Raw genomic sequence first — 15,381 nt, 5'->3', positions numbered from 1 at the left:
CAAAGTCTTGACATTCCTGGCAAGTGCAGCATAGGAGCTTCTGGATGCATGCTAAATTTCTGGCTGACTGGCAATCATGCTATTTTTAGGCTCGAAGGGTTGATGTGGAGTTTAACATGTTTAGAATGGAATTAAAAGTTCTCTTCTATCTGAAAATTACGGATTTTACTTAGCTTGAACAGAATTTATACATATGTTTGATGCTTTCTAACAAAACTTGGTTTGGAGACTAAACAAGTTTAGTATTTGAGTCTTCCTACAGTCTTTAATGGACTTATTCATAGAATGCTTCTGCGAACTAGGTAAGGGTTTCTATTCATGTTTCATAGATGGGGCAGTCGGAGAGATTGAAATAGCTCTGTAAATGTAGCTGCTAAATATCAAGGTTCTGTGGATTTATACAACAGGAATTTGAATGCCTGAAGAACAACTATATAAATAGAAATACTTGTATGTGTGGATCTTGGTTTCATCCACAAATGGGTGACAAAAAGTCACCCATTTGTAATTGTGTGATGAGTCTGTGATGGGTCTCCTGGGCTGCTGGGATTCAAATCTCTTCCTTGATTGTTCTGCCTGTCTGTGCTGCCTGTTTAGCAATGTTATGGTGAATTATCTAATGCACAGTGGGGCCTTTGTCACTGCAGTAATAGTAATCTGCTTCTATATGTGTGTAATGTATTTCTTGCTGTGAACAGATAGGTGTAAACTATTTCATGTAGATCACTTTCTTGACTGTTGCTCTAAGTTTAACAAACTTCTAAGTGATGATATTTGGTTTTTAATAGTCTAAATACATAGTTTTTCACTACATAATGTCTAGAATTACAATTAAAAAGAAATGCGAGCTTATTTCTAATTCGGACTGGTATAGTCATGAAAAATACAAATCCGAGACAAACTCTCTTCTCAGTCTCTTTCTTTGTAGCTCAGGATTAAAATTCATAAATGTCTCTTTGGAATTCTCTTGTAACTTTTATATTACCCGTGGATGAAGGAATTTAAGAGACGAAAATTTTCACAAAGGAAACTTTGAGCTGGCAAAATGATTGCAGATACCTTCCTTGTACATAACTTGCAGCCTCCAGGCGGTCCTGCTAGCAGCAAAAGATGTTGTTCATCGATAAGTCAGTGTTACAAAAGATTCAGGAGTGAGAAGTTCATTTGCTTGGACACCCTGTTTGTGACAAGAAAAAAAGCTGGTATTAGATCACATGAGGAATGGCTCATTGTGTTTGATGACATCCTACTTGTAGAAAACAGAATAAACAGGCAGTATGAGGAAATTTCCAGATTGTCAGTGGGTATAAAAAGTGGTTTTGAATGATGGGACAGAGAAATTGTTGAAGTAAGATTGATTATTATTTATTTCCTTGAGGGAATTTTAAATTACTTTTCTCAGTGATTGGAAAGTTGAGGTCTGTAGTGAGTTCTAGGAAATGAGAGAGAATAATTCAGAAGGTAGTGGAACACCTTGATGAGGACTGATAGACAAATGGCACTAATATGGGTGTACATATAGGTGAATAATTCATGATTTTGATTTCATATCTCAAAGGATAGTTGAACAATCTGACATTCCTTATCTATCTTAGCATTGACAAGAAAACTGCATTTATACAGAAATGTAGCCTCTTCCACTAGTATATACTGTGATTAAATCTACCCCAAAGTTTCTGCTAGTTGATTTTATACAATCTGTTGTTAGGGCCGGGTCTCGTGATTCTTTTGTCTGGAACAAAGTGAGCGGTTCTGATTTTCTATAGATTTATTTTTTATTTTTAGTTAATTGTGAGATAATTTGATTGCTCTAGGCATTTTAGGGAAGATTTTGAAGCCATTAAAATATCACAGACACAAGTGGTTTTGTACGCCTTAACTGAAGAACAGGGAGATTCCAAAGCAGAGCGCAAGCGTAGGCTGAAAGTGCAGCGAACTTCAAACATATGTATGGAGATAGGATCAAGGCAGTATCCAAGTAAATCAAAACTAAAAAAAAAAAAGCATAGTTTATGTAATCATAAACTTGTGTAATATATACATAAATATTCTGAGAATACAGTTACTTAGAGATCATAAATGTAGCTGTGAAAAATTGTTTGCCTGGGGTTAATGCATGACACTCGCATGAATGATTGTGCCATGACTTGGACTTCATTGAGTAATTAATTTTCTTCGTTTGGCTTCCCATTGTTAACTGGAAGAAGGAAAAATATTCCAAAGATAAATGCAAGGCTTTTCTCACAATGGGTTCCTTGTGTACTTGCATGCAACAATCTACAGGTACTGATTCTTCATAGCCATCAGTCTGAGGTATTTCCTTATGTGTATACAGTAGGACTACAAATAACCATTATGCACAGAGTTCACTTCTGCTTTGGATTGGTGTCTTGCCGTGCCGTTTCTATTGCATACCGCTCTTGGTGGAGTATCTCAGTTTCATCCCTGGAATTAGTCAATACTTTGTCTGTCATGTGGGAGAACACAAATCTGCATGAAAATAGAAGTTGCCATCCTGTAACTGGTGTCAGGCTTCACCAGAGAGCAAAGAAAAGGGAGCTACCCACAGGTTTTCTCCTGGCTGGGAGCAGGAGACAGCTGACTGATCTCTACATGTGATTCTGCAGGAACATATGACAACTACTGTGACAGAAGTCGATGCATCATGTGAATGTTATATGCATGGCCATGCATTGATTGAAGGATGCAGAAGATAGAAAACTGTTGTGTGATCGTAGTGCTTAGCTGAGAGGAGGGGTGGAGAAAATTGGACAGAAATGAACCAAGTCACTCAAATGGATTGCTCTTTCCAGCTTTCCAGGTTAAAGGCATGTTAAGTGTTGGAGCAAAGCAGACATTTCATTTAAGTTATATTTTAAGTAAATCAGATTTTTCAGAAAGCTTTTATTCCAGCTATTGTGCTGCTTGAGATGTGTGTCTGATGCAAGATGATGTAGATAGCTTGGGAAGGAATAGGGCTGCAGCTCTGGTGCAGGTCAGACCAGCTGTGGAGCTTGCAGTTGACTCAGAGGCCTGTTAAAATCAAAGAACTGTTTGACTCCTTCCTGAAGGCAGGGCAAGAAATAGGGTGGGATCTATTTCCCGCCCTGTGTACTCTATTGTACCATCACCCCCTCTGATAAAGTTCCTCTGTAAAAGAGGGTGTTTTGTTTTCAGAATTGTTCTAAAAGGAAATGCAGCTGTGTTAGGTCGTTAACACAAGCTCCTGGCTTTCCTTTCTTATTGGAATAATTCACATATTCTGTTCCTGTAACTAAATTTGATTCCCTTGGCCTTTCACTTTGCATACTCCACCTCGCAGGGATTTGAGTTGTTTATTAATCTGCTAGCAGCCCCATGCACTGATTCTGGCTGCACAACCACCTTCTCAGCAAATCATGTTCCGTATGCTTCCCAGCTGCTGCCATCCTTAACACATGCAGAAAATGTCTCCTGGCTGGCTGAACACAAATTCCAGCTGGCATCACCTCATGAGTGAGCAAAGCTGCCCCCTCTCTCAGGGTGTTGCTGCAGTTGCGCTCTTTCTTTGACTCAGGTGGTGTGTCTCTGGGCAAGGATGAGAGTTGCAGCAGAGCTCTGGGGGGCTGAGGCAGCTGGGAATCAGCTCTGTTCTGCAGCCGGGAAGAAGCAATAGCTGCAGCACATGGGGGTGTACAAGGGGTACAGTGGGGGGTGTGTGGCTAGAGCAGGGTGGTGAGTGGGTGAATGGCAGTAACAGCTCCCTCTTATCTTTATCCAAGATGATACTTGCCAAGTACAGAGTTGACGGCAGTAACGGGTTTAATGATTGACTTCAGTAAGGTTTTGCCAGCAGAGAACTTGTTCTGTTTTACTGGCTGTGAGTTCGTGTATGAAGCTCTATGGTCCACTGAAATAAAATGACTTAGTGTTGAAAACACTTTGTATTAGTTCATGTTTACACTTGCTAAACTGTTATGACTAGTAGGGCTGTACTTTAGTACTTACAATAGTCCTTTTATTGTCAATGTTCTGTAATACCATCTTAATTTCCTTAAAAATATTCTACAGAAGTTGAGTTGCTGCCTAGCTCCTAAAGAGGCCTATCTCTGCCTATTTCTGCCTATGTGCTTTGAGTTTCTGCTTGTTTACAGAAGTAAAGATAGTGGGCATGGTTCTGATGTTCAAAAAAAGGTTACTTACACATCACATACATGCTGTGATGCTGAAACATCATGTAGGTAGGCAAATATTATATAGAAAAATAGATGAACAGATGAAAATTCACAGCATCAGTAGTAGAAGTGTTTGTGGATCTTAGAAATTAAATAGCTGCCATGAGTACTTATCTTCGTCAGAAAATGTGTCAGGAGCCTCCTTCCTTCATCTGGGGTTTGTGAGGCAGATTCCAGCATCAGGGAGTTCTGCCTTTACATGTTTTGTTGTGAAGCTCTTAGGCTTTCTTCTTTGCTGTGTATTTTTAAGTGCTATGTGCTATTGTCAACTTTTTAAACTATAAAAGGTTGGATCTAGTGCTCTTATCTGCGTTGTTTACTGTTATACTTTCAAGGGATTGCAGGAATAGGGGTTGATATAACACATGATGGTTTTTCAAGTGAGAGAGAACTTAAGTGACCTCTTATGTCTTGTCTCCATTTAACAATAAGATTTTGGACAGGGTCAGCTTTAGCTCTCAGCGTTGAGTCTGATAAGGGGTAAAATAAATTTTTCTATTCCCACCCTTCCTGATCCATGTTCCTTCGGAGACTTACGGCAAGAACGAAGCGCACAACATGTTTCTTCCATCCCAGGGAAGACATGGAAACAACCTCTTTCCTCCCCCCACTCCCCACCATTTAGTTGTAGATGATGTTTCTCCCTTGTATGAGAGCCTGAATCTGATCTCCTTGTCCTTGAGATGTTCTAGATTTGGAGGAAGTAGAGTGAGAGGTTGGAAAGTGGAGAATGCAAACTTAGGGAGCATGTGGAAAATACCAAGTTCTAGTACTCGTTTTTGACAAGAAGATCTGTGTTGTATTTGTCATATATTAATGTTGCATTTGGGATATGGCCTGTAGCTATAAATGGAATGATTGTGTAATTTAACTTGATTCAAGATCTACTTTACTAAACCATTATGTTGCCATTATGCAGCAGAACATCAAAATACATTAGGTGAGTGATAACCTCTACAGCAAATCTGTAGTAAACAAAACCAGCAAAAGCATTGCAAATGCTTCAGCAGCAGCGGAGCTCATGAAACCTCACATCCCATGGCTTTGTGTGTCTGGTCCTATGCAGGAAACTGATGGACCTGGATAGCTTTTGCTCTACTGTCCAAGCAAAGCCCAGTGTAGGCACGTGCGATCCAGAGGTATGGGCCTGATGCATGCCAGCACATGGTGTCTACCTAGCAAGCCACTGTGCTGCAGTGGTAAGCAGGCCAAGCAAGCGGCATTGGAGGAGGCCACATGCAGCCATTGTGCCATATGTTGTGTAGGACTGTTGGCCATAGAATCATAGAATAGTTTTATTGCGAATGGACCCTAAAGATCATCTAGTTCCAACCCCCCTATTACGGTCAGGGACACCTTCCACTAGGTCATGTTGCTCATGGCCTCGTCCAGCCTGCCCTTGAACACTTCCAGGGGCATCCACAGCTTCTCTGGGCAACCTGTTCCAGTGCCCCACCACCCTCATAGGAAGAATTCTTTCTTCATATCTCATCTAAATCTACCTTCTTTGAGTGTCAATCCATTCCCTCTTGTTCTATCACTACACTCCCTTGTTGCATCTAAATTTTGGAAAACTGTCTACTTGTTAAATTTGCTTTAAAGCAGCTATGAGACCCAAAAATCTTCAACTGAGGGTTGAAGAGGGGTGGGATAGCTGGATTGCTTATTACCAAAGCAGGATGGTATGAACTCTTCCTTCTCTGGAAATTGGCTCACAGGCAGTCTGCTTTTGTGATTTGGTTTGTTTGTTTTCTTCAGTGCATTTTGGATCTCTGCTTGAAGTAATCAGGACAGACTTGTGCGTGGATCAGAAGGGATCCAACTGGCTCTAAAGGATTAATATTGCTCACGTTTTAGAGTGGTTTCTCAAATTACAGAGAGGACTGGGACTTGGTTAAGACCACACATTCTTAGTCTGTTACTGACTATTCATAAAACTGATCAATTTTCTGAGTAACACTGATGTATGTCAGAGTGCATCCATACTTTGAACAGGAATTGTGTAAATAGGAGTCTCTTCTTGGTGTATCAACGGCAGGTTAGCTTACCTTGTGATTTAGTCAAAACTTGGCTAATGCCAATCATATTTTTATTGGCTTACAAGTGATCATTACAGACTTAGATAGATGTTTAGCTTTGGCTTTGTGGACTTTTTGCTTGATGTGTGTTTTCCCCTCTGAAGTTTTGCAAGCAAATATTGTATGTTCTAACTGCATAGAGTTGAGTTTCTCTGTGTGAACAATGAAAACTAATTCTGCTCATTAGAATTAAAACAATATATCTGCATTATGACAAAAATACAGTTCTGGCACTAGGGACGATTTAATTTTTCATGTTTTTTATGTTGCCACAAGCAGGAGGAAAAACAAACAAACCAATCCAGGCAGCAGCTTGTAGCGCAGGACATGGGAAAACTCAGAGGCTATTCCGTCACCTTTTCTAAAAATCAAAGCAGTGTAATGTTACGTGGTGGACAGGGCTGCCTCTTGAGACTCAATAATTGCATATTTAAAAAAATAAAAATAGAAAAGTTGTTATTTCCTAACCTAATGGAAGGAGCAGATTTTGACATGAAACCTTCATTTCAAGGCTAAATCCGTATGTGCCAACTAGCTGGTGAAAAGGTGCCCTGTGTCGATTGGTTTATTTAACTTTCTTCCAGTGAAATAGCATTTACTGGTGTTGTCCTTCCACTGCATGGGAAGAGCCTAAAATAACAGAAGCTGTTATGACATCTCCCAAAGCATGCCTTTGTCAAGGTCACAGTTCTATTTTTGCTGCATTTTGTGCAAACAGAGATAGGTATGGTAGGTACTTGACAGAATATTTTTATAACTAAAATGCTGAGAGCCCCAAAAGGGTAAAATTGAACGAAAATGCAACTCCCACACCTGCTTATGTAAATACAATCAGCTAATGGATGTTATGGTTAGCCTGGGCCTGTGTACAGCCTCACATGCCCATCAGCAGATAAGCTCTAAAACTAACCTGCAGATAGATACTCTTGCTCTTTGTTAGCTGGCAACCCAAAGTTTCTGAGGGACACGGGTAAAAGCTGGGGGTTCTGCTGTTAAACCACAGAATATAAAACCACGAAAGCTTTATATAAGCAGGTTCTGCTGGTCCATTCTGTGCTATCAAATTTGTACATAGCTATGCTGAAAATACAGAAATTAATGGATCTTTCTCAAGTGTATTTGGAGCAACAGAGGGTGATGGAGATGTGTGCTTTGGAGCAAAAGTTTGATAGAAGTGTGCTGAGGGTTGTTTTATGTATGGTTGCTGTTTCTGAATCCAGCTCTTCCAGGTACTAATGGTTTGAGTCCGAGAAAGCATTGGGAAGTAGTTTCTGATGCTTGTTCTGCTCATCTGCTTTCTCAGGCATCTGTGTTTTAGCTGCTGCTTTGGGGAGGGCACAGTCCTGGATCCTGGGCTAGATGGAGGCTTCCCTGACCTAGTACTGCCACTTGTGTGTGGCTTTTATGTCCTTCTCTGTTATAGATGATGTGGTGGGCAGGATGGTAGGTGTATCACATGGAATAAATTTATAATGCAGCACCGGATAGAAAGGCTTTGCCTGTAGGAAAAAAAAAATAAATCAGCTGTTCAAACAAAGTCAGACTGCTCTGCACTGGAGTAGATGAGCAGTGCTGGTGTGGATGTTCTGTTGACTCTGCTAAACTTGTAAGAATGGTGAAAAAGAGAGAGAGCACAGGGATAAGGCTGAGGTTTTCTGTATTAGCAGAAATGGTACTTCAGAAATCTATTTAATGTAGCTACTCCAGTTTAGCAGTAGTAAGTGTGATAGGAAATGTATGTTGAGCTGGAAAATGAAAGAAGGTTCATGTAATGTGAAGGAACTGGAACTATAGGTGTGTGTGTATATATGTATACATACACATACAAGGAATTTTTTTGGCTCTATATATATATGCAGGTAAAAACCCCTCATTTATGTTGATTAATGTTACTTGACAAAAGGACTGGTCAAGAAAGAATAATACAGGGTAATGTATTTTCTTTGCTAATAGAAGATTCTTTTTAATAGAATTAATTCTCTTGATGCACACCTGTAGAGTTCTGCTTGGAGAGGCTGCTTACCTAGTATTTTGTATATACTGTAATATGTGTATACAATATGCTATATTTGATGTATACTATATTAGAATATACTTTTTAAAAAGCTAATTAGTTTACTTGGTATCTTTCTTTTAAAGGAATGGTAGAATTTTATAGATAGAATGTATTAAATACGTTATTCACCGAGTAGCAGGTATAGAATAACATTGACTTTTAAGATCAATTGCTTTTCTGGAGGAAAAAACTTAGCCTTGGGTAAAACCATTGCATTCGTATACAGCCTGTAACTAATTGTATTGTAGTTGGGTAAAACTTCAAGTTGATGAGCTTTACAAAACCTTACTCAATTTTCTGATCTAAGGGGTGGTTTTGGAGAACGAGTCCTTGAAGAGGGTAAGAAGCAGTGAGAATACTTAGGAAGTTTTCAAAACACTTTCAGATTTGTTTTGAGGTTTTTTTTAAAGTAAAGCCGGTTGTGTATGAGAGTTAAGATGATCAGCAAGTTACACCACAAACCTGCAGGAGAAACAACAGGAGTGACGCAAGCTGTTGTAAGCTTTTAAAATCTCCTGCAGGGACAACATATTGCTGAACTTCCCCTGGTTAAATGACATTTCTCATCAATAAAGGATGTAATATGGCATGGCTAACATGCAGAGATGCACTTGGAAGGTGAAAAGCATTGTATGGGCTGCAAGTTCTTTTAAGAATTTGAAGTCTTCCAAGCTGCGTATAACTTGGACCTGGTGGCTGACAGAGTTGGAAGATAGTTAAAATTCACAGTTGTGTTTGGTGAATGCAACATAAGCAACATGTTTCACTGCTCTGTGGGAAGACAGATTTTGGTTTAGATTGCACAATGGAATCTGGAATCTCAGGAGCTTAAGTTGCCTTTTATTTTTCCTCCATTTCTGCACTACAACTTCAGCATGGATACATGGATTGTGAAAAATTCCACCATGTTCATCATGATGGCTAATGTCTATTTCCAGGAAATCTGGAAGTACCAGTGTGGCTGACGTTTTGGTCAGCATACTCCAAAACCAGAGAAATGCTGTGTAATCATGAAGGCAGAAAGGGATGTGTTCATGTTCTCACTGTTCTTACTAACTGGGCTTTTCATAGTAAAGTTAGGTTTTGATTTGGAAGAGGGTACTGGGAAGGATAGCAGATGCTAGATCTGACAGATGTTTCTGGCTTCCTCGAGGCAAGGTGCCAGCTGGGCTCCTGACCAAGTGTCATAGCAGATGATGTTTTCTTCCTTAAAGATGTTGGGAAAGCTCTGTCCCTCCCTCTTGCCTTTGTTACTGCAAGGATGTGTTGCTGCCTCATGTTCAACTTGGTGTCCACAGGGACCCACAGGTCCTTTTGTGCCATGCTGCTTTCCAGCTGGGTGGCTACCAGCATATATTTGCGCCTGGTGGTGTTCTTCCTCAAGTGCAGGATTTCGCAGTTCCCCTTGTTGACCATCATGAGGTTTCTGTCAGTTCATTCCTCCAACCTGTCAGGGTTCCTTTGGATGGTAGCAAGATTTTCTGATGTGTTGGTCACTCCTCACAGTTTGGTGTCATTATCAAACTTGCTGAGGCTGCACTCTGCCCCATCATGCAAATCATAAATGAAGATGTTAGAGGATCAGACCCAGTATTGACCCCTGTGGTACACAGATGGTTACTGGCCTCCAACTTAACTTCGTGCCACCCATCATCACCCTCTAGGCCCCGCCATTCAGCCTGTTTTCAACCCACTTGACTGTGGGTTGATGTATGGGACTCACCCAGCCCCATACATCATCAGCATGTCCGTGAGAATGTCAAGCATCAAAAACTTTTCTGAAGTCAATAGACAATACCCACTGCTCTCCCCTCATCTTCCAAGCCAGTCATTTCATTGCAGAACGTTAACTTGCTGTAGAAGCTGGAAGGCATTTAAGCCACAGGAACCTGCAGATGAAGAAGTAACCTTTAAACTGCCCTGCACATTTCACTGTTCCATAATTGGGTAACATTGCTGCCACAGTCTGTTCCTAAGTGTAGGGCACTACAATGTGATCTAAACTACTTCTATTAGCTACATATAAAATGCTTCACCTTTCATGGAACGCCTGGGAATCGATTTGTGTATGTGTGACTGAAAGCTACTGGTGATGTCCTTTCTGTCAACTTTGTAACAGACAAGTTTGCCCAATAACTGACCTTGTATCTCCCCAGTCTGGTATTCAGACCCATGTAACCTCTCCATTTCTCAATTTCCTCATATATGTAGAACTGGGGTAACATTGAGTATCACAAAATTCATCTTAAAAGACGAATGCAATTTTTACTAAACACTTGAATGCATGGAGAAGAACTGAGGAAATGCTCATGGGGAAATCCCAGACTTCTCGAGTGCAGCATGTGGGAGGTATGCAATAAGTAAAATGACTGGATGTGTCTAAAACTTAAATGCTAAGCTTTTGAAAGATAACGGGAATAATGATGTGTTTCTTCAGTGAGACAGGAATTTGCAGTTACATTTTCACATAGGATTGTACCATAATAACTATATAGAAAAGAACTTAAGGTTTTCTGACTTCTCAGTGCTTTACTTCATAGGATATTCATTAGTTTTATTTCAGTTGTACTTAACCACCATAGCCTGCCTGCTTGCAAAAGGAAGTCTTCGTAATGTCTCATTTAAAAACAGCATAAATGTTTTGAGACATAAACTATATGAGGTAGAAACTGGTGTGTTTTCTTCCATCTGAGGGTGTGGGCCTAATGACACAAGTGTTTCTCATCCTAACGAAGTAGGTATTGCTGCTATGGATAGCACTTTAAGTTATGAAAGCTGTAGTTAGTTACTTTTGCAATTCTGTTTGTTTTAGACCTGTTGCAATATACTGTGAATAGACTTTTGTTAATGAATACATGATCTTGTCAGTGGGGATAAAATGAGATTCTCTTCAACACAACTACAGTGTTTTATTTTTACCTTGGCTTTTCAGTATGGTTATCTGTGGCTGAGTTTGTAGTTACCTCTACATGTAACAAGTTACTTTTATTCTAGGGTTATTTAGCATGTAAATTGAGAGGTTGGTAAAGCTGAAAATCATACTGAATTTTTAGTGAATGGAAGAACTGGGGCTGATTGCAGTGTGGGCAAACTCGCATACTCCTCATCCGTGCGAAACCTGGGTTTTGTTTGTTGGGTATTTTTTAGAGTTCTGTGTTGTATCACATTCCTGATACCTTCAGTCCTCTACGTACCCTTTGTGTTAAATCATTTTTCTTGCTGAAATAATTTAGCATAATTATAAGCCAATTATTTTGTAATTTTGTTGGATTCTTATTATAGTTTTGTACCAGTTAGCCACCCAATGTAATACCGTTTCTGGATTATTAATATTCATGAAAACAGAAAATAAACGGTTGCTAAAACAGGCACCTTGAATGTGTTTGGTTTGTTCTATTTTGGGTTTTTTTTCCCCAAAAAAGGAAGAAGTGTGGTTAGCTACTGATATATAAGGTAATCTGTAATTTGGAGGTTGGATATTTAAACTTATTATGTGGTTTATATCTAGCACAACTCCTAATTAAAGGTTAAACTGCAAGTGTTCTGTACAGCAACTTTCAGATTAAAGAATAATTTATAAGACTTTAGAATTATTTACATTAACACTTCTTTTTTTTGGCAAAAATACTTATTTGGAAAAGGGAAAGCACGTTCCAGGGTCTTCCTGTAGCGTCCCTCACTGTTCACCTAAGTCCTAGTCATGATTTTCCATTTGGTTCATGAATTCTGAATGTGTAATACGGCCTGCTGTAGGGGTTGCACATTAGTCTTGTGAACATGAAACACGTGTTTGATTACATTACCATGGATGTTTCCCAAGTTGTGTGGAAATCTTCAAGACTATGAAGTTCATATGTAAAGTCCAAAGGGATTAGTGAAGTTGCTGCTGGCATTCTCCATCCTTTTTAACTGCAAAGAATATCTGGCAGGTTCTGTGAGGTGTATTGGCAAATCAGTTCTCACTAGTGTGCTGTTGTACATCTTAAAAAGGCAGGCAGGGGGGATCCCAACACTGACCTGAAAAAATTACACGTGAAATTAAATTTAAAATACTTGTGTAAGGTGGTTCTCAGTTTGCTGAGGATCAGCTTTAACAGGAGGCAGGAAGGCATCCTCTTCGTTTTCTTTCTTGGATATCTTTTAATATTTGTACTTGAAAATTGCCTTTTCTAGTTCCTTTGAAAACAGCAGCAGTGGGATTTGTGGTACTGAATTTTGAATGTGTAGAAATACATTTCATTGAAATTGTTTGATGTGTAATTTGCCACATTTTTATACTCATAGAGAAAAATTAACTTTGAACTAAAAAACCCCCCAACTTGACAGTTTTATTTTCTCTTTATAGGACTTCCAGTTTTTACAGTGACACTTGAATTTACAAATTCCGTTTTATTTACATCAATAAATATTTTTTGCTAATGACAATAGACTCTGTGAGTACTGTGCACATTTAAAAGTAAGTTGATGTGCTTGCGTAGAATAAATATTGCCAAAAAACTCCAACCAGAATGAAGGTGTAATTACACACTCCAATTATGTAATAGTCAAATGGTAGTTTATTCAATGGAGAAATGTTTGTTTTCATTGAAAAGCTTTTTTTTCCATTTTCCTTTCAGGTATTGCTTTGTTTTTGCTTTGGGATACCTCACTGTGTGCCAAATTACTAGAGTCTATATCTTTGATTATGGACAGTATTCTGCTGATTTTTCTGGGTAAGAAGAAAAACAATCTTTCCGTTTTGTCCTCCTGATTGCTACTGTACGTGTTTTTGTGACAAGTTAAGTGTGTCAACCTTTTAAACTTTGTGAGGGAGCTGGGTGTGTGCATGTGTCTTGGTACACATGCAAATATGTAAGTAGCTATGGTTTAATCATGCAAATTGAGAATTCGGGGAGCAGTTGTGTCATGTCAGAACCACTAATGCCTTGTCTGTTGCCTGCTGTTCCTGTCTGAAGAGTGTAAAAAATTTAGTGCAAAATTGTTTTGCTTTTGCTTTTTCCCCTAAGACTCTGTTACCACCTATGACAACATGATGGAACTTGAATTGTACTGATGCACTTGTGTGCCTGGCACAGTCTGATACCACTTGGTGAGGAAAATCTGAATGTTTTATGGAATTTAGCTTTTTAGCTTCTTTCTTTTTTTGTTTTTATGTTAGCTGTTCCAGAAGGATAAAGCTAAGGAGAGAGGCATCTGTGTGTTGGAGCAGTCACACAGCCCTTGGAAACAGAAACTTTTGTCTATATGTGACCTTATTTTATATTATGAACTTAAACCTATATTTGACTTGAGCACTAATTAGGAGCAAAACAAAATTAAATAGGAAAAGTGAATAAACAACAACATGGGTGATTCTTCTTTTTACTTCAGACACAAGGAACCGAAGCACAACATCTCCTATAAATGAGTTTGCCACTGTGATTGTGCTTTTGTTGATCTAAAGGAAAATGGGCATTTATTTATTTTTGGGGAGGGGGGAAGAAATGGGGCATGTTTGCTAGTCTGCTTAAAAAAATGCAGTAAGTACTTTTCAGGAACACTATGAATGGCAGTGGTGTTTGTAATTTAGTGTTACTTGTGTAGTAGAGTTGTGCTCGGTAGCCTTCTTACTTTTCAGTCTTCACTGGTAAAAGGTATGTAGCCCAGAAACTCAACTTGCAGGCTGAAGCCAAAAGCTTTATGGTTAAATTCATCTTTTCTGTCATGTTTAGCTGGGTCTTACCTTCTGAAACATCTTTCTACATTTATTCCTACATTCAAGTGTCTACCTTCAAGCCACATATCCAAGTTCCAATTGTAGTCAGTGGAGATCTGACTGATGTAGACAGTAGAGCCTGAAGGGCATTTCAGCTTCCCTACCACTATCTACCTACCTTAATGTGAAGTGGGTCACTTGCCAGATGCCCCTGACTATTGCTACATCTCCACTGGCTATAATGGGAGCTTGCAACATAGACACGTGCATAAAGACACTTTAAAACTAGGTTCACTGATTAGGGTTGAATTAAACCTTCACCATTACAAGTAAAACTATAATCCAAATGCTGTCCATTCCAGTTGACTGTAGGGTCAAAATGTACAAAGTTAGCAGTGATCAAAGCTCTGAGCTGACTCTGGAAACAGTATAATTGCACTCGTTTGTTGCTGCTCTCAAAACTATTAGTAGAGCTTGAGCACACCATTGCTCAGATGTGACTCTTGGTTTGGTGTTGGCTCAGAGATTTCTGCTAGGTCTAAACACATTCAAAGCTTTATGAGAGCTGTGCTCTGGGTAGAACTGTTCTGAAGCCTAGATCCAAATCTCTGATTGCATGTTAGAGCTGCCTAATTAAAACCATCTTTTCATGCACTAGTTTGGGAGCTTGATGTATGCACCTGGCAATATACTGTGTCTGCTCCCTTGAGGCCTGAGACAAGGATTACTTCCAAAATAGGGGGAGAAAGAAGATGAAGCAAAGGGGGCTATTTTCTACCAATTGTCTCTAGTTCTGGAGGAAGAGAATAAGCTCAAGTAAATAACAAAAGTTGCCTAACCAGCTGTTGAACCCCAGCACAAAGATGTTGGCAAGGATATGTGTAGTAGTTGAACACCAAAAGAGGTTTGAATGTCTGTTTACTTAGATACTTCTCTTAGCGTACCGTACCCATCTGAGGTGTCCCAGGGAATCTGTAAAAAGTTTGAAGGAAGGTATCAATGCACTGACAGTGGAAACAGTTGAGGAGACCTCATGCTGGAGGTGCTTGTGCAGAGCCGCGTGGTCCTGGCTGCGGTACTAACAGATCCCAGCTGCCAGTGAGCCTTCCACCGCCTCCTTTGCCTTTCTGCCAGCACCTAAAACAGATCATTAAAATTCTGGTTCCCAGCCTCCCTGTTCCAGGAAGGACTCTTCCTCTTTTAGTGTCTAGATTGTTGATCCTCAGCCAAATCCTTTATGATACTGGAGTAGCCACTTGAGAAGCAAAAGAACACTGGGGTCTGCTATGATAACCATGACAGATGTATTAGCTAGGCAGCTAGAATTAATGTGAGGGC

The 15,381-nt window shown here is 39.6% G+C and overlaps 1 protein-coding gene across 1 annotated transcript in view; it reads left to right on the top strand.

Annotated features, from left to right (window-relative positions):
* The window catches only part of MBOAT2 (membrane bound O-acyltransferase domain containing 2), a 74,301-nt gene that overhangs the window by 29,414 nt on the left and 29,506 nt on the right, over window positions 1-15,381 (top strand). Inside the window, exon 5 of the mRNA XM_010009443.1 lies at window positions 12,965-13,060. Coding sequence (XP_010007745.1) covers window positions 12,965-13,060 — 96 coding nt within the window. The remainder of the gene's footprint in view (window positions 1-12,964; window positions 13,061-15,381) is intronic.

The sequence above is a fragment of the Nestor notabilis genome, unplaced genomic scaffold (genome assembly GCF_000696875.1).
Source record: "Nestor notabilis isolate BGI_N333 unplaced genomic scaffold, ASM69687v1 scaffold9192, whole genome shotgun sequence".
NCBI lineage: Eukaryota > Metazoa > Chordata > Aves > Psittaciformes > Psittacidae > Nestor > Nestor notabilis.
This window is presented reverse-complemented; position numbering and strand designations above follow the sequence as displayed.